Raw genomic sequence first — 15632 nt, forward strand, 5'->3', positions numbered from 1 at the left:
TTAGATTGAGTGTATGATGATGTCATTGGATTTGAAACTTGATTAAAAAAAAACTAGAGGAAAAGATCTGTAAACATCCTTTGAGAATTGTCAACCTTTCAAAACTAAACAGAGAACAAACAAGCTAAGGAAACACACATCAGCATCATCTTTGTATACACACTTCCTATATATACACACATGGCTAATACATTGTTTCAGAATTACATGTTAGGATTATGAACCAAACAGGCACACAACCATATGGCTCATGGAGTCATGATGACTCGCCTACTCCCTTTTGAATCAGCAAATCATACACTCTGTCTACTCTACTCGGCACACATCCATATGGCTCATGAGTCATGATGACTCGCCTACTCCCTTCTGAATCAGCAAGTCATACACTCTGTCTACTTTACTCGACTCTACTCTGAAGAAGCTATAAGCATCAGACTTTTTCTTTATCTTCCCTTTCTTTATCTCGCTTGTCAAGGTTTCCAGCATTTTGAAATAGTGTGCAGGCAGTATTCTCATCTCGTTGCACATCTTCTTTTCCTGCACAAACAGAGCTTCTTCAATCTCTCAAACCAAAGGGAACGGAACACACATCAATGATTGTTTACTTACGGTCTCAGAGAGTAAGTCAGCCCCAAGGAGACCACTGACGTCCCAGTTGTCCAGTGAGCTACATATTATTGGAAGCGTGGCCTTTGACAGCGAGTCAGAACCAAAGGGCTGTAAATTTCTATGTAACCCTCTTGGACTCTTTAGTGCTTTCCCGGCTACAGTACTGCCTGGTCCCCCATGGTTTAGTCTCAGCAAATTTTCTTCAGCTTCCTTCTTTCTCTTCTCTTCTATAAATCTATTTGCTTCCGTAGTTGTCGTGCAACCAGCAGCTCTTGCTTCCTGCAACATTTACCCAAAAAACCCTTATTCAGTTTCTGTAATCAGTTCTCAACTCCTTGGTTAAATTATTATAAGCATCAAAAACCTGAAGATCCTGGATTCTTCTGAGAATCCGGCGCTCCTCAATGACCTTTTGAATCAGTTCCTTGTGCTCTTCTTTGGAGTGGAACCGCGCAAAGACCTTGCACTTGTTGTATATTTGTCTCTCTTCTGCTGAAAGGCTCAGCTCAAACTGATCAGGGTACAGTAAGTTTCTTTCCAGAACGAACTCCTTCCTCCGCTTCCTCTCATCAAGCCTGAGGAGAAAGCAAAAGCACGATCTTGCATGTAGCATTGGGCTCATGACAGAACAATTTGGATTTAACATGTGACAAAATGTACCTTTTGGAGTAGATATGAAGAACCTGCAACTTCTGCTCACGCTCAGCATCCGTGTCACAATCCTTAAACTCCATGTCAGAGAGTAGTTGCTCAGCATCGTTGTCATGTTCGATCTCAAACTCTTGCCGCTTTAAGTTGTAGCCATATAACTCCGTCACAAAGGGAACTTTCTCTCCAGGAAGTCTCGGTTTCTTCTCCCCGACACTCCTCTCAGATGGTTGTTTCGCAGCTGAGACACAAGCGCCATTAAACCACACCTTTAGCTTTTGTTTCCTTTCAAACATAACTTTAAACATGAAAACTTGGTACGCAATAAACAAACCTTCCAACTTGACGATGTCCTGAGTCTGTGGTGCATTGGCTTTCTTCTTGACTGTCCAAAAAAAGTATTACTTTAAAAGGTTAAGAGTATTAAAGACTGATAATTTGCTTCCTTTATCTAGAGGCAATATGTAAAATCATATAAGTTTTCTAAAAACATGTGTCTTATACCTCCAGCTAAAACAGGCAGAGGTTGATCTATTGGATCGTCCTTCCCTGAAGCTTCGTCTCTTCTCATTAAAGCACAGAAGTATTAGATTAGGTCACCATTCAACATTGTAAACTTAGAGAAATGGTTTTTACATACAAAAGTACATACTTGATTTCAGCTGACATTGGCAGCTCTTCTTTTGGAGATAGGTTCATCAAGATTGCAGGTGATTCTGTAACAAACAAAAAATTGAGCTGTCGATTTTCTTCTTTCAACGTTTTTATAGACGAGTACCAAATCATCAAGCTTACCTTTTTTAACAACATGATCTTTGCTCATAGCAAGAAGCTCATCTTTGCTCTTTCCATTTGTACGAGACAAGTCCTACAACACAGCCAAGAGCTTGAGTAAAAATAAAATAAACGAGACAAATGTCAATTTTTATCTGGATATCATGTGATTCTTTACCGGAAGGGGAAAGCAAGGTGACTGCATGTAAGCAGAGTTGAAGTGATCAGTACACTCACTCTGCGTCTTACTTCCAACATAGTTTGCAACTTCTTTCCAATTCCCAAATCCGTATGTAGCAATGGCCTAAAAACAATAGATGAGTCAAAACCAAAACCGAGATCCGTTAGAAACGTTGAATGAGATTACCTCAAGAAGGAGTATCTCTTCATCCGCATTCCAATCAGAAGAAACAAGCGGAAAAGACAAATTGTCCTGTCACACACACACACAAAAAGGGTTATAGATAAGATTCATTCAACACAAACAAACAAACAAACAAACAAAACAAACCATAACACGATACGGGTGACTGCTCTTGTGACGACTAAGCTCAACACCGACAGAGAAGCATTCCACACAAAGGTCAAAGTCGAGACAAACAGCACATTTGAGACGAACCAAACCAGAGAGATCTTTATCGCAGTAGTTACAACAGTAAAGGCCAGGCTTCCTCTCGTTCCCACCTTCACCTCCTTATCACATTGCATATAAAAGAAAAAATGTAAGAACTTTCGGGAACCAAAAGTAGCCTTGATAATACATTTAATTCATAACACTAAAACCAACATACCAATCGAAACTGAAGGCACTGGTGCATTCTCAGTACCAGAGGATAACTTTTTCCTTTTAGATTTTCTGAAAACATCCCAAAAAATCAACACTTTAGGATAATAAAGACAAAGGTAGTAGCAGTATGAAATTGAAGAACCCACAAGCTGAATTGGATTACAGAGAAATGCCACGTAAGCAAGCAAGCAGAGAGAGAGAGAGAAAAAAAAACCCTACGACGAACGAATCGAGATAAAAACAGATAAAGATGGAAACTTTAAAACGAACCCAGGATTCGCGTCTTCGGTAGCAGGACGAGAAGCTAGTTTCGAACGACCCATCAACACCAAACGCTCCTCCGCTCGCTAGGTCGCACTTCTTCCCGGAAAATTGATTAAGAGAGAAGATAAAAAAAAACAGATAAAGAGTGAGTAAATGACCAAACTACCCCTGGGAAAACTCAATAATTAAGTTCGTGCCATCATTAAACCCTACCGGCGGTTGTCTCTCTTCCTTCTGTTAACAGATCAAAACTTGCCGCTAACGGTCGCCGGGAAGGTAAAGAAGATTTTGTTAGTTATATTCTTTTTGGTTGTGCTGTGTAAAGATATGTACTTTGCTTAAACTGTGTAGTGATGGTGGCGTGTTCTGTTGGGGAGCAACACTTTCTCAAAGGTGGGATCGCTCAGGAACTTAGAACTGATGGTCGGAAAAGATTGACTTACCGATCTATCTACGTCGAAACCGGTGTTATTCCGCAGGTAATGTGATCTCCTAGAGCTCCTCTGTTTCTAGTTATGTAATGTTTTTGCTTTTTCTCTTTACTCTTTTGTTGGGTTTATGTAAGGCTAATGGTTCAGCGAGAGTTAGGATAGGTGGAACTGATGTGATTGCCAGTGTGAAGGTACTTCCTTTACCACTCTCTCTCTCTCTGTCTACACTGTCATTGTTGAATGAGTAGTGTACACTAAATGTTAAACCGAATGATCTGCAGGCTGAGATTGGGAGGCCAAGTTCGGTCCAACCAGATAAAGGAAAGGTTGCGGTTTTCATTGATTGCAGTCCAACCGCAGAACCTATATTCGGGGTGAGCAGCTTCTATCTAGCAAGCACTTGTCAACATGTTTTCAAAGTCTCAACCTTTAATGGTCTTTTAAGCTCTAGACGGCTAAGCTAATACTTTGTGACATGCTGTTTTGTTACTTAGGGGAGAGGAGGTGAGGAATTGTCTAATGAGCTTGCTTTGGCTCTTCAAAGATGTCTTCTAGGTGGCAAAACCGGAGCAGGTTTTGCAATCATGTTTTATACAGTTTCTATTGTTACACTTTCAGGTTGTAATGTGTTTTAGCAACTCCATTTTGGTAACAGGGGCTGGGATAAATTTATCTTCGCTTTTGATTCAAGAAGGAAGAGTCTGCTGGGACCTTTATATAGATGGGCTTGTCATTAGTTCGGATGGGAATCTGTTGGATGCACTGAGTGCTGCCATTAAGGTAGGCCGAGGAATGGCTGTGACGGTAGTAGTGAGTATACTATATAACTAATATGCTTCCCTGCAGGCTGCTTTAACCAACACCGCTATACCAAAAGTCCAAGTTTCAGCTCAAGTGGCGGATGATGAGCAACCAGAGATTGACATCAGCGACGAAGAGTATCAACAGTTCGACACTTCCAGTGTCCCAGTCATTGTCACGTTAACCAAAGTAAATCATTATCTTAATTCTTTTGATAGAGTTTACTAAGCTGGTAACATCCATATAAATGCTTATATTTGGTTTTGTCAGGTGGGGAATCATTACATAGTTGATGCAACAGAGGAAGAGGAGTCTCAGATGAGCTCAGCTGTGTCTATATCCGTGAACCGAGCGGGCCATATATGTGGATTAACCAAAAGAGGCGGATCTGGTTTGGACCCGACCGTCATTCTTGACATGATCTGTGTGGCCAAGCATGTGTCAGAGACTCTGATGAACAATCTTGATTCTAAGATTTCAGCTGCAGAGGCCTGTGAAGACTGAGTCTTGATTGTATTTTTAATTGTTTATACTAAAACACTGAGTTTCTTCTCTTTTGACTCCATTGTTTATGGATCTTTGTTTAAAGTGAGAGAAAAAAAACATAACAAGTTACATGAGAGCAGGGGCGTCCCTGATATGGGGGAGACCCTAAACAATTTAGTAAGGAATTTTCAAAAAAAAATTTTTTTGCAAATCGGGGGTCTTTTTCCATACTAATTTTTGTAAAAATTTTGGGGGTCCTAAGCGAATGTTTCACCTCGCTATGCTCAGGACCACCCCTGCATGAGAGGATTGTGATATATTTTGGGAGGAGAGAACTGAGAAGTGAGATGAGGTCAGCAAGAGCGTTTTGATGGACTTTGAATGAAGATAAGATTTGTGGTCCATGATTAAGCCCAAAGGTCAAATTAAATAGTGTTTATGTGTGTGTGTGTGTGTGACCAGTGACGATGATCACGTGTTTATCTCAGCTTTGGATTTGGTAATGACTTTGAAAAATTCAACTCTTTTCTCCAATTTTTGAAAGTATTATGCAAATTTGATAGGAAATCTAATTTTTATTTGTAAAAGAAAAAGGTAGTTACAAGAAAGCTGATGATTTCTTTTGTTATATTTTTATTGTATCATTTTTCTTTGTTTCATTATGTGAAAAAAGAGTGGTACCTTTAGATATATACCTGAGAGGCAATCACAGAATGTCCCTTTGCCACTTTTATCAACGATGCAGCTCTCTCGTTAATTTAAGATAGTTAATTAAGTATTGACAACACACACAAAAGAACAATTAAGCTATGATACTTTGATCCATGTGATAAAAGACATTTGATTTTTGGTTTGTTGTGATCTCTAGCTAATAAAACAATCTTCCAATTTTTTGACATATTAGCTAGCGATCTTTTTTTTTTTTGAAAAAAATTAGCTAGCGATCTTATTATCTTAATGCTCTCTAGATTAGTTTAAACTGTGTAATCAGTGAATTAAGCACTAAACAACAACATGCTTAAATAATGCTCTTGTTTGTTCATTCAAAGTATTTACCGGAACCGTTTGTCATTTGTCTGGTAATAACAACAACAAGTTGTCAGTCATTTAAACTAAAACTGATTAGTAAGTCGTTGTACGGAGAGACGGTGGCGCGTAGTGGCGCGTGGAGAAAAGCGCCAAAAGAGAGAGAGAAAAAAGAAGCAAACTTTCACTTTAATGGACCCATTTGTCCCTCCCAATCTCCTCTCTCATCTTCAAACAAACCCTAAAGGTCACGCATTTCGGCACTGCAAAGTTCGCTGAATCAAAGTTTTCTCTCTATCTCCGTTTTTGTTTTCCTCCGAGAAACTCTCTCTCACTCGAATCTCGAAGCTTAAATTTCGGATCTTACTTACTTACTTACAGCTGTCTCCTCGGATGTAAGTTTGCGCACTTTTCTCTTTCTTTTTTCTAAATCAGATTAGCAAGCGAAGACGTGTTTTCTCCTTTTCGTGTTTTGCGATTTAGATGTTTTGGTTTAGTGTAAAGTAAAAAAAAGGATGATTGTGAGCGAATTGTATTGGGACTTTTGTGTAGAGGAGACGACGACCATGAGCAGAGATCATCCTCCCGAGCCTCTTGATTTCTTCATCTGGACTGTTGAGGTATTTCAATTCAATCAAATCAAAAGTTCCTCTCTTTGTGTGAATCTGAATCAACCCTTTTTAACTGGGTTTGATTTTGATTTTGCTTTTGATTTTTCACTCTTTATGATCTACTTCAGGTATGATCCCCAAAGGGTTGTTCTTTCTTGGATCCGAACTCAGGATTGATTGATGATTCTTAAGTTGAACTTGGAACCTTGTTTTTTAGTTTTTTTTCTTGTTGCTATTTTGGTTAGCAAATCTTGAACCTTTAATGGTTTAACCATTGTTTGGAAGCTCGAGATTGCTATAGTACTTATAGAGAACACACTAGTCTCACTAGTGGTCATTTGGTTTAGATTCTTAGTTGTACCCTTAGTTCATGTAGATTTACTCTGGAAATGGTTTTTGCTTTTAATCACAAGGTATTAGTGTATTACTGGTGTGTTCAGTGAATCCTGGCTGAAGATTAGTTGGTGATAACTGAAAATTAGGAAGATGCTTTTAAGTTGTTTTGGGAAAAGATAAGTAGAATTAGTCACACTTTGGGTTCATTCAGATGCTACTACTGCTATGGCTCTTTTTTTTTTAGTCTGTTGGGTTTGTACCTTTTTATGTCTGCCTACCGAGCTTCTTGTAGATGAGGAGGATCTGTTCGTTTTCTTCTTATAAACAGGACGTTGGATCTTGGCTTGAGGAGATCAACCTAGGGAGCTACCGCCTGATTTTCAAAGAGAATGGTGTCAACGGAGAGTATCTCGAAAGCATGTCTGTGTTCACAACGGAACAGATCCTTCACTTCATAAGGAGGCATCACATGAAATGGGGTGACTTCATCACCCTCTGCAAAGAACTCAGGAGGATTAAAGGTTTCTCTCTCTCTCGCTCTTTCTCTTTACCCTAAAGCTTAGTGTTGCTGCAACCAATTTGAAAAGAAATGTGTTTTACTTTTTTTTTTCGCAGTGGCTTGCTTGAAAGGTGAACAGAGAGTTCGACGGCCATGGTGGGCACCTTCTTGCCTCTCAGTAGTCTTTGTTAAGGCGGCTAAGCGCAACCGACAATCTCGTGTTGTATCTCTAAAGCTTGAGTCTTGACATTTACACTTTGGATGTTTATGTACCTACTTGTCTCTCTATCTCTTCTCTTCTCTTTCTTTTTTTTTTTTCTCTGGTTTGGGGTTTGTCTGTGGAGATCAAAAGCCGCATATGCAATAGGAAGAAACAAACTCAAGCCAAAAATGCTGTTTGGCTTTGGTAAAATCTTGCAAGGTGGGGGGAAAAACATTATGTTCTTTTTTTGTTTTTGTTTTGTACTTCGGTGTATACAAAGTTTGTTCCCAGATGTTTAATATATTATGCGACAGATAAAAATAGTATAGTAATTTGATTATACATATGTGGAAAAAAACCTTGGAGAGGAAGAGATTAAACTTGTATGTCGCACCACCTTCCATTTCACCTGGTCCAGATGTTCTGAAGAAATATCATTGAGATAAGACTTTTGGCATGTAGCTAGTTCCATGTTTCCTGTTTGGAGATTAGCACTTTTTAATAAATATCCTCTTCTTGGTTCCGTTGATTCCGCGTTATAATCTATCTTCACATACTATTTGACAGTTGACAGTTCAATTAAACCCTACATTCCTGGCCTCATTCACCTCAATGTTGATATGGAGTCATGTTCATATGGTCTAAATCAACCGATGGTGTATATGTCCTCTTGGTTGGAAATCATCGCAGCTGGAGCCTGGCATATCACCTTTTCACGAGTGTTGTTATATGTTTTTGTTGTGGTATCGTTTGGATATTGGTGTCTTTTCTTTATATCTCTGCTTCATTTTCGTATACTAGCCAAAACCGGATCATCCAAATTATCAGGTCCAAAGCTCATTGGCGTATGGGGCTTGTTAAAAACCCAAACCGGTTCACACACGCGGACCGGGTTCGATGTCTTAAACTCGATTTTGGTTTGTAAAATGTAAATTTTTGAAATTAACCTACCGTAACCACTACCCTTTTAACATCCAGAAGCTTCGCCTTTGGCCCAAAGAACCCTACTAAAACCTCCTCTCACAGTGCTGCTGCTACCGTCCGCATATCAGAATCATCGTTTCTAAGAAGCTGCGAATATGCTCAGGCTCTCGAAGCGTTCCGTCTCTACCTTCTTACGCTCCGGCGACAGAAGCTTCCGCGTCTCTTCCGCCGCCGCCACTTCCATCTCCCGCTCTTCCCCATCAACTATCACGGTATCAACCCTCACCCTGCCCTCCTTTATTCGTTGCTTTCTGAAGCTATATAGCCAAATTGGCTTTTCGTATGATCACATAATTATCACGAACACCTTAGATGCAATGTGTAACATTAAAAAAAAAAGAGTATTAGGCAAAACAAAATTAGAGTGATTGGATTACTCACGATGTTGTTTCTAATTCATTTTTTTTTATTTTCCTGGTCTCAGGATTCGAGAAGAGGTGAGCGTGAACCGAGATGGTACTCATCCTTAACCAATGGGAAATGTAAGAAAGGCGAGTCCTTGTCTCATTTGAACATGAAAACCAATTGGTTTATTGGATCATACCGGAACGAATCCAGTGCCGCAGCAGCATCAGACTCTGCCTCTCAAGCTCCTCCACCGGCTGAGAAATTTGAATATCAAGCTGAAGTACGTTCATTGTTTAAAAAAAATTGATTATTTTCTGATCCGTTCTGTGTGTTACTCATGTTTAATACAATAATGATTCTTTTATCATTCTTGTGATTAATTATGTGTGTTTCTGCTCTATGTTTGACAGGTTAGTCGCCTCATGGACCTCATCGTTAACAGTCTGTACAGCAACAAGGAGGTGTTTCTTCGGGAGCTTATCAGGTATCTTTCTGTCCTGATTTATACTCTCTTTTTTTTGAGTTCTTCTGTTTCGTTTTTAACAATCTACATTTATTTGTTTTTTTTTCTCCAACAGCAATGCTAGTGACGCATTGGATAAATTGCGTTACTTGAGCGTTACGAACCCCGAGCTCTCAAAGGATGCCGCTGATCTTGATATACGCATCTATGCAGATAAGGAGAACGGAGTAATTACTCTCACGTAAGTCATAATGGTTTCTGCTTTTGAAAAGTGCAAATTTCGTTTTGAGCAGTGGTGAGTAGAGAGTTAACATTATTATCTGTGTTTTGTCAGTGATTCAGGTATCGGTATGACACGACAAGAATTAGTTGACTGCCTTGGGACTATTGCTCAAAGTGGAACTGCCAAGTTCCTGAAAGCTTTAAAGGTCCTCCTCTACTGGTTCCTCTGACTCTACATTTCTACTATTTCCGAAAATCTTTTTTTTTTCTTTCAGGGAGTCGCTAGATCAACTAAGCATTGTTGTAATGATTTCAGGATAACAAGGATGCAGGTGGTGACAACAATTTAATTGGTCAATTCGGTGTGGGGTTCTATTCAGCATTCTTGGTTGCAGATCGGGTAAGTTCTTATTCTGTCATCTCGGTCTACTCTGATCATTTTTATGCTCACCTCTCCATTAACTTATTAATGTGTTAATTATCTATTTTTTGAAGGTTACGGTGTCAACGAAGAGCCCGAAGTCTGATAAGCAATATGTATGGGAAGGAGAAGCAGATTCAAGCAGTTACACTATTAAGGAAGAGACTGATCCTCAGTTAATCATTCCTAGAGGAACACGTATTGCTTTGCATCTAAAGGTTCGTTATGCTTTTGTTTTTCTTTCTGTATCTCAATGCAAGTATACGTTCCGTCATCCTAAACTTTTTTTTTTCTTCGCGGTTCCTAATGTAGCGGGATGACAAAGGATTTGCAGATCCAGAGCGGATTCAGAAGCTCGTGAAAAACTATTCTCAATTTGTTTCGTTCCCTATATACACATGGCAGGAGAAAGGGTACACAAAAGAGGTATGATCAACATGATGGCATTTGTATGCACGTATACATGGCATTAATGCCCAAGTTGCTCTGTCTACAAGGGAAAATAATATATAGATTTCCGTGTCAGAAAAAAAGAAAATTAAGATTTTTAATTTGTTTGGTGTTCTCTTATTCAGGTTGAGGTTGATGATGATCCAGTTGAGTCCAAAAAAGACGACCAGGATGACCAAATGGAGGTATACTTGTTTATCGTTTCCTTTTTCTGATTTTATCTTGATTAGCATCAGAGAAACTGTTTGATCAGAATCAGATAATTGCTAGATGTGCGTGGCTAGTTGGCTTAGAGCTTATGTCCTTTTTTTAACTTAAACAGAGAAAAAAGAAGACCAAGAAGGTTATCGAAAGATACTGGGATTGGGAGCTTACTAATGAAACGCAGCCAATTTGGGTAAGGACTGCTTGATGTAGTTCATGTTCACTCAGAATCAACAAAATATGGAAACAGTTCAAGAGTTTGAGTCTATTTACTGCAGCTCCGGAACTCTAAGGAGGTGACGACAGAGGAGTACAATGAGTTTTATAGAAACACTTTCAACGAGTATTTGGACCCGTTGGCATCATCTCACTTCACTACAGAGGTACGATTGAGATTAAACGTCTGTTAAAGTAATGTATCTTTATTAAACAGCCAAAGCGGATTATGCTTTGTATCTGTTGACGCTACATTGTTACCACTAATGACAGATTATTTCTTAGATTCTCTTACTTATATTGTTCTTAATGCAGGGTGAGGTCGAGTTTAGGTCCATCCTTTACGTGCCACCTGTCTCACTAACGGGGAAGGATGACGTGGTTAATCAAAAGACAAAGAACATAAGGCTCTACGTAAAACGAGTTTTCATTTCAGACGATTTTGACGGGGAGCTGGTGAGAAGAAGTTTCCCTTGGCGTGGTATTTCAAGATACCTGTCTTTCTATTTTGTATTGATATCCACTTTCGTGGTGTTTGGTGCTTTCTGAGCAGTTTCCTAGGTACTTGAGCTTTATTAAGGGTGTTGTGGATTCACACGACCTCCCACTTAATGTGTCCCGTGAGATTCTTCAAGAAAGCCGCATTGTAAGAGCTAATATCTATTTTTACACAAAGCCTTCGAGATATATGTTCTAATTTTTTTGGTATAAGGGGTCATGTATTGGTAAGCTTACGTTTTTGTATTGTGTCTCAAAGGTGCGTATCATGAAGAAACGTCTGGTGAAGAAAGCTTTTGATATGATTTTGGGAATTTCCTTGAGTGAAAACAGAGAAGTATGCTTCAACTCTTGATCCCTTCTACTTGCCTTTTGTCTCTTCATTTGTCTGAATGAGAATGACACTGTTACCCTGTTTACTTAAAACAGGACTATGAAAAGTTTTGGGATAATTTCGGAAAACATCTAAAACTGGGATGCATCGAGGACCGCGAGAACCACAAGCGTATAGCTCCCTTGCTTCGATTTTTCTCCTCCCAGAGTGAGGATTACATGATCAGTTTGGATGAATACGTCGAGAATATGAAAGCTGAACAAAAAGCTATATACTACATTGCTTCCGACAGCGTTACAAGTGCTAAGAATGCTCCTTTCCTCGAGAAGCTTATGGAGAAGGAACTTGAGGTGACACTTGCTGTACTTACTTGCAGATACTCCTATTACTCTGAGTTAATCCTGAGGTGATTGATATTTTTCTGTTTTGTGTGATTATAGGTACTATATCTGGTAGAACCCATTGATGAAGTTGCCATACAGAGCTTAAAATCTTACAAGGATAAGGACTTCATTGACATCAGCAAGGAAGACTTAGACCTCGGCAAGTGTTCAATGCGATACCCTTGAAATTGTATAGTCCCACTTCATCGCATAATAACACCTTCCGGCTGTGATCTTGTATTGACAGGAGACAAGAACGAGGAGAAAGAAGCAGCTGTGAAAAAGGAGTTTGGGCAGACTTGTGATTGGATAAAGAAACGATTGGGTGATAAGGTTGCCAGAGTTCAAATTTCGAGCCGTCTGAGTTCATCTCCCTGTGTTCTTGTTTCTGGTAAATTTGGTTGGTCAGCCAACATGGAGAGGTAAGATCTAACGAAGTAAGAACTTGTTTTGTTCCTTGTTTTTTCCTGGTGAACTAACAGAGAATATTTGATTTCGACAGGCTAATGAAGGCACAATCAGCTGGTGGTGACACAACAAGCCTAGAGTTCATGAAGGGGAGAAGAGTGTTTGAGATCAATCCTGAACACTCGATTATCAAGAGCATAAATGTGAAGTCACCAGTCATCATCACTTGGTCTTGGCTACTAAAATAAAATGTATGAGCTGCTTATGTAATATTAACTTGATTGTTTTTTTCAACCAACAGGCTGCTTACAGGAGTAACCCAAATGATGAAGATGCCATGAGAGCCATAGATCTTATGTATGATGCAGCACTGGTTTCTAGTGGGTTCACGGTAAGCCTCTACTTGCATTCTATATTAACTCATTCTTTCCAACTTTGAGAAGATTAGTAAAAAAATATTGGTTGTCGTCTGTGAATACATACAGCCTGAGAATCCAGCAGAGCTCGGCGGGAAGATATATGAGATGATGGGTATTGCTCTTTCCGGGAAATGGTCAAGCCCCGAGGTTCAGCAGCATATGGCACATTCTCACAATGCAGAACTCTTAGAAGCTGAAGTGGTTGAGCCAGTGGAAGTAGATGGGAAGAAATGAACAGAAGCCTAATGTCCCCTGTCCTGCAACGATTCTCAGTTTCTCATACCAGCATATTCTTTTTCTTTTAGTAGCAGCAGTATAAGAACTCTAGAGTTTTACATTTTAGCATCAATAGGCAATAAGCCAATGGTATTATTCTCTAGCTATTGTTGGACAGATTGAGAATGTTGAGCTTGCTGTTGAGTTTTCCCTAATAACCTAATTAGCGTTAACTGACTCGAGAGGACAAATCTTTTCTGTTTAAATAAAAAAATTGGGGTTTTACTGCAAGGAATTAAACCGTGTGGCACTACAGGTGATGGTATAGTAAATACTGGGGCGTTGTGTTAAAAAAAATTTTTTTAGAAAAGATATTATTTGCGATAAGATCCTAATCAACTGGTTGTAAATACGATTTGTCTTACTTACGGGGTTAAAAGTAGATAAAACCAAAATATTTGGGGCAAAATTTAATATCTTGGAACTTAAACGCGTATAAATGGAATTGATAATCCTCGACCGATACATTCATAATCATCTGCCATCATTGTGTTTCCCTGTCTGAACCTGAACCAAACCCTAGCGTCCGAATTTCCAAATCCGAAATTCGAAAAATCGTAGTTTTGTCTTCTGATTCGAGATGTTTCTATCTCCCGGCCATTCACCACGTCATCTATCATCTCCGTCACCGTCTTCTTGCTCCGATGATGGTCACCGGATCTCCTCCTCCTCCTCGAAGATCACACCCCGGAACCCTAGAAAACGGATTCGAGTCCTGGACGAAGACGCTTACGTCGCAGCGATCGAGAAGATCATCGAGCGCGATTACTTCCCGGACATACCCAAGCTCAGGGACCGCCTCGACTGGATCCAGGCGGTGAAAACCCGCGACCCGGTTCAGATCCGAGACGCGCAGTTGAAGATCATCGAGAGGAGGCGTGGGAAGAAAGCTAATCATGGTGGGGACACGGAGGGTGGTAATAAAACTCAAACACCTGGTTCTACTTTCTTGAGAAATTTCACTCCTTTAGATGAGTTCGATGGTAAAACCCCTAGAGAGGTCGAAGAACAAGTAGTAGTTTCTGATGATGGTGATGAAGATGTAGATATTAATATGTCGTTAGATGAGTTCTTTAGGAGGTATACAAGCGAGGATAACGATAGCTTTTCTAAGATATTGGAGAAGGTGAATAAGAGGAAGAAGGAGAAGTATGGGTATCTTCTTGAACAAGGTGGTGATGTGGTTGAGGATGCGAAGAGAGATAGGATCACTGATGGTTACGGTACTTCTTATCAACCAACGAGTACTTTAGTAGGGTGGAAGTATACGGCGAAGAATCTTCTAATGTACCATCCAGCCGATCGCGGCGAGGCGCCGTTGACTGAGGAGGAGAGGGCTGTGAGGTTAGCTGGGCTGACCAAGGAGATTGTTAAGGGGAACACTCGTTTTCATGGGAAGACGGTTGATTATAGGCCGAGGGAGGATGGTTCGTTGGAGATTCTCTACACTCCTATCGCAGGCTCTTCTCCTATGCGTGTTAGGGAGAGAGACACCTCCAAGAGGTATGATCTTGATGATCTGAGGAAGACTCCGAATCGTTTCTACGTGGAGTCGGATAAGAGAGGAGACAACGGGTATAGTTTTGTTAGAACTCCATCTCCTGCACCTGGTTTAGATGAATCGCCTTTTGTTACATGGGGTGAGATCGAGGGGACACCTATGCGGTTAGATCCTGAGGATACGCCTATAGATATCGGCGGCAGCGCTGATGGACCTCGCTACAATGTTCCGTCCGCGCCTGCGAGGGACGTGAGGGCGCATTCTTTGTCGAGGGACGCGTCGAGGAAGCTGAGAGAGAGGTCGAACAGTATGTTTAAGAAGCCTCCGTTGCCGTCTCCTCGCGGAAGCGCGAGTCCGAACGTTAGGACTATGCTTTCCCCCGCTGCTAAGAAGTTTTTCAGACGGACGATAAGGAAGTCTTCTGGTGCTGTTGATGAGAGCCTTCGCGCGAGTTATCGTGGAGCGAGTCCTGGTGCTGTGACTCCTAAGAGTGTGTCTAGATTTGGTAAAGATAGGATTACCCCGGGCTCAAGGTCGCCTTGATTGTGCTAATGTTGTAAAACTTATATGATGTTTTAATACGTTGGTGCTGATAGAGGCAAACAAAGATGCTTCTTCTTGTACTAAATAAGCTTTTGTGCTAAGTGCTGTTGAATCTTTTCAAATGGAATACCATCTACGTTTGCATTTGTAGTTTTGAGTTCAACATTTTTTTTTTCTTAGTAGGTCCTTTTCTGCCTCATGCTATTCATCACTTACCCATCTTCATTATTATAACATCATCATGATATCCTTACTTGAATTCTGGGGTTACTCTTTTTATATCAGCACCCATTTGTGTGTTACATGCTCATGATTACTCTCTTAAGCTTTCGCATTCTCCACGTGCTTTATGTTTATTATGCATTTATGTTAGTGTATCTTCTTTACACTGAAGTCAGTAGATATGGCAGCCTGTAACAAGCCTCGCTCTTCACTGCAAACATGAAATAGCCTGAAATGTCAGGATCTTTAGCGTTGTTCTGAAGACT

At 40.2% G+C, this 15632-nt stretch overlaps 5 protein-coding genes across 7 annotated transcripts; 4 read left to right on the forward strand and 1 right to left on the reverse strand.

Moving 5' to 3' along the window:
- Positions 1-64: 64 nt before the first annotated feature.
- LOC108862828 (transcriptional adapter ADA2a) lies at positions 65-3199 on the reverse strand. Of its 2 annotated transcripts, XM_056986376.1 has the most exons (14): positions 3089-3199; positions 2823-2887; positions 2543-2724; positions 2399-2464; positions 2210-2335; positions 2053-2125; positions 1910-1973; positions 1762-1820; positions 1592-1642; positions 1270-1498; positions 974-1184; positions 610-888; positions 353-537; positions 65-270 (listed from the first exon to the last, which is right to left on the reverse strand). In XM_056986376.1, the coding sequence occupies exons 1-14, from the start codon at positions 3139-3141 to the stop codon at positions 249-251; spliced, it is 1665 nt and encodes a 554-aa protein (XP_056842356.1). In that variant the 5' UTR covers positions 3142-3199; the 3' UTR covers positions 65-248. The 2 variants fall into 2 exon arrangements, with proteins under 2 accessions (XP_056842356.1, XP_018492581.2); XM_018637079.2 differs by having other exon boundaries at positions 65-537.
- Positions 3103-4937, forward strand: LOC108862829 (uncharacterized). The gene is made up of 8 exons (XM_056986377.1): positions 3103-3358; positions 3434-3561; positions 3648-3704; positions 3795-3887; positions 4008-4086; positions 4169-4293; positions 4360-4503; positions 4585-4937. Exons 2-8 carry the CDS (start codon positions 3436-3438, stop codon positions 4816-4818), a joined length of 858 nt encoding a protein of 285 aa, XP_056842357.1. The 5' UTR covers positions 3103-3358; positions 3434-3435; the 3' UTR covers positions 4819-4937.
- A 1087-nt stretch (positions 4938-6024) lies between these two features.
- On the forward strand, positions 6025-7820 carry LOC108857642 (uncharacterized). 2 transcript variants are annotated; one of them, XM_018631647.2, is made up of 4 exons: positions 6025-6221; positions 6379-6446; positions 7102-7294; positions 7389-7820. In XM_018631647.2, the coding sequence occupies exons 2-4, from the start codon at positions 6393-6395 to the stop codon at positions 7517-7519; spliced, it is 378 nt and encodes a 125-aa protein (XP_018487149.1). In that variant the 5' UTR covers positions 6025-6221; positions 6379-6392; the 3' UTR covers positions 7520-7820. The 2 variants fall into 2 exon arrangements, with proteins under 2 accessions (XP_018487149.1, XP_018487148.1); XM_018631646.2 differs by lacking the exon at positions 6025-6221 and having other exon boundaries at positions 6327-6446.
- A 660-nt stretch (positions 7821-8480) lies between these two features.
- On the forward strand, positions 8481-13327 carry LOC108856620 (heat shock protein 90-6, mitochondrial). The gene is made up of 20 exons (XM_018630468.2): positions 8481-8670; positions 8883-9086; positions 9217-9290; positions 9385-9510; positions 9604-9697; positions 9808-9891; positions 9987-10130; positions 10225-10338; positions 10488-10547; positions 10685-10759; positions 10845-10949; positions 11098-11238; positions 11336-11428; positions 11540-11617; positions 11710-11964; positions 12055-12157; positions 12245-12419; positions 12500-12608; positions 12707-12796; positions 12891-13327. The coding sequence occupies exons 1-20, from the start codon at positions 8554-8556 to the stop codon at positions 13056-13058; spliced, it is 2409 nt and encodes an 802-aa protein (XP_018485970.1). The 5' UTR covers positions 8481-8553; the 3' UTR covers positions 13059-13327.
- Positions 13328-13567: 240 nt separating this feature from the next.
- On the forward strand, positions 13568-15294 carry LOC108856486 (uncharacterized). The gene has a single exon (XM_018630296.2). It carries the CDS (start codon positions 13681-13683, stop codon positions 15142-15144), a length of 1464 nt encoding a protein of 487 aa, XP_018485798.2. The 5' UTR covers positions 13568-13680; the 3' UTR covers positions 15145-15294.
- Positions 15295-15632: the final 338 nt, after the last annotated feature.

This window comes from Raphanus sativus, chromosome 5, assembly GCF_000801105.2.
Source record: "Raphanus sativus cultivar WK10039 chromosome 5, ASM80110v3, whole genome shotgun sequence".
Lineage (NCBI taxonomy): Eukaryota > Viridiplantae > Streptophyta > Magnoliopsida > Brassicales > Brassicaceae > Raphanus > Raphanus sativus.

Excerpts from the sequence above, each read along its gene's own strand:
- LOC108862828 (XM_056986376.1), bottom strand. The coding sequence starts at position 3,141 with ATGGGTCGTTCGAAACTAGCTTCTCGTCCTGCTACCGAAGACGCGAAT. Across the intron at positions 2,126-2,209 it reads CACCTTGCTTTCCCCTTCCG|GACTTGTCTCGTACAAATGG; the intron begins GTAAAGAATCAC and ends GCTGTGTTGTAG. Across the intron at positions 538-609 it reads CTGACTTACTCTCTGAGACC|GAAAAGAAGATGTGCAACGA; the intron begins GTAAGTAAACAA and ends CTGTTTGTGCAG.
- LOC108862829 (XM_056986377.1), top strand. The coding sequence starts at position 3,436 with ATGGTGGCGTGTTCTGTTGGGGAGCAACACTTTCTCAAAGGTGGGATC. Across the intron at positions 4,087-4,168 it reads AGGTGGCAAAACCGGAGCAG|GGGCTGGGATAAATTTATCT; the intron begins GTTTTGCAATCA and ends TTTTGGTAACAG. Across the intron at positions 4,294-4,359 it reads CACTGAGTGCTGCCATTAAG|GCTGCTTTAACCAACACCGC; the intron begins GTAGGCCGAGGA and ends GCTTCCCTGCAG.
- LOC108857642 (XM_018631646.2), top strand. The coding sequence starts at position 6,342 with ATGATTGTGAGCGAATTGTATTGGGACTTTTGTGTAGAGGAGACGACG. Across the intron at positions 6,447-7,101 it reads TCTTCATCTGGACTGTTGAG|GACGTTGGATCTTGGCTTGA; the intron begins GTATTTCAATTC and ends TCTTATAAACAG. Across the intron at positions 7,295-7,388 it reads AGAACTCAGGAGGATTAAAG|TGGCTTGCTTGAAAGGTGAA; the intron begins GTTTCTCTCTCT and ends TTTTTTTCGCAG.
- LOC108856620 (XM_018630468.2), top strand. The coding sequence starts at position 8,554 with ATGCTCAGGCTCTCGAAGCGTTCCGTCTCTACCTTCTTACGCTCCGGC. Across the intron at positions 10,131-10,224 it reads GTATTGCTTTGCATCTAAAG|CGGGATGACAAAGGATTTGC; the intron begins GTTCGTTATGCT and ends TTCCTAATGTAG. Across the intron at positions 10,339-10,487 it reads AGAAAGGGTACACAAAAGAG|GTTGAGGTTGATGATGATCC; the intron begins GTATGATCAACA and ends TCTCTTATTCAG.
- LOC108856486 (XM_018630296.2), top strand. The coding sequence starts at position 13,681 with ATGTTTCTATCTCCCGGCCATTCACCACGTCATCTATCATCTCCGTCA.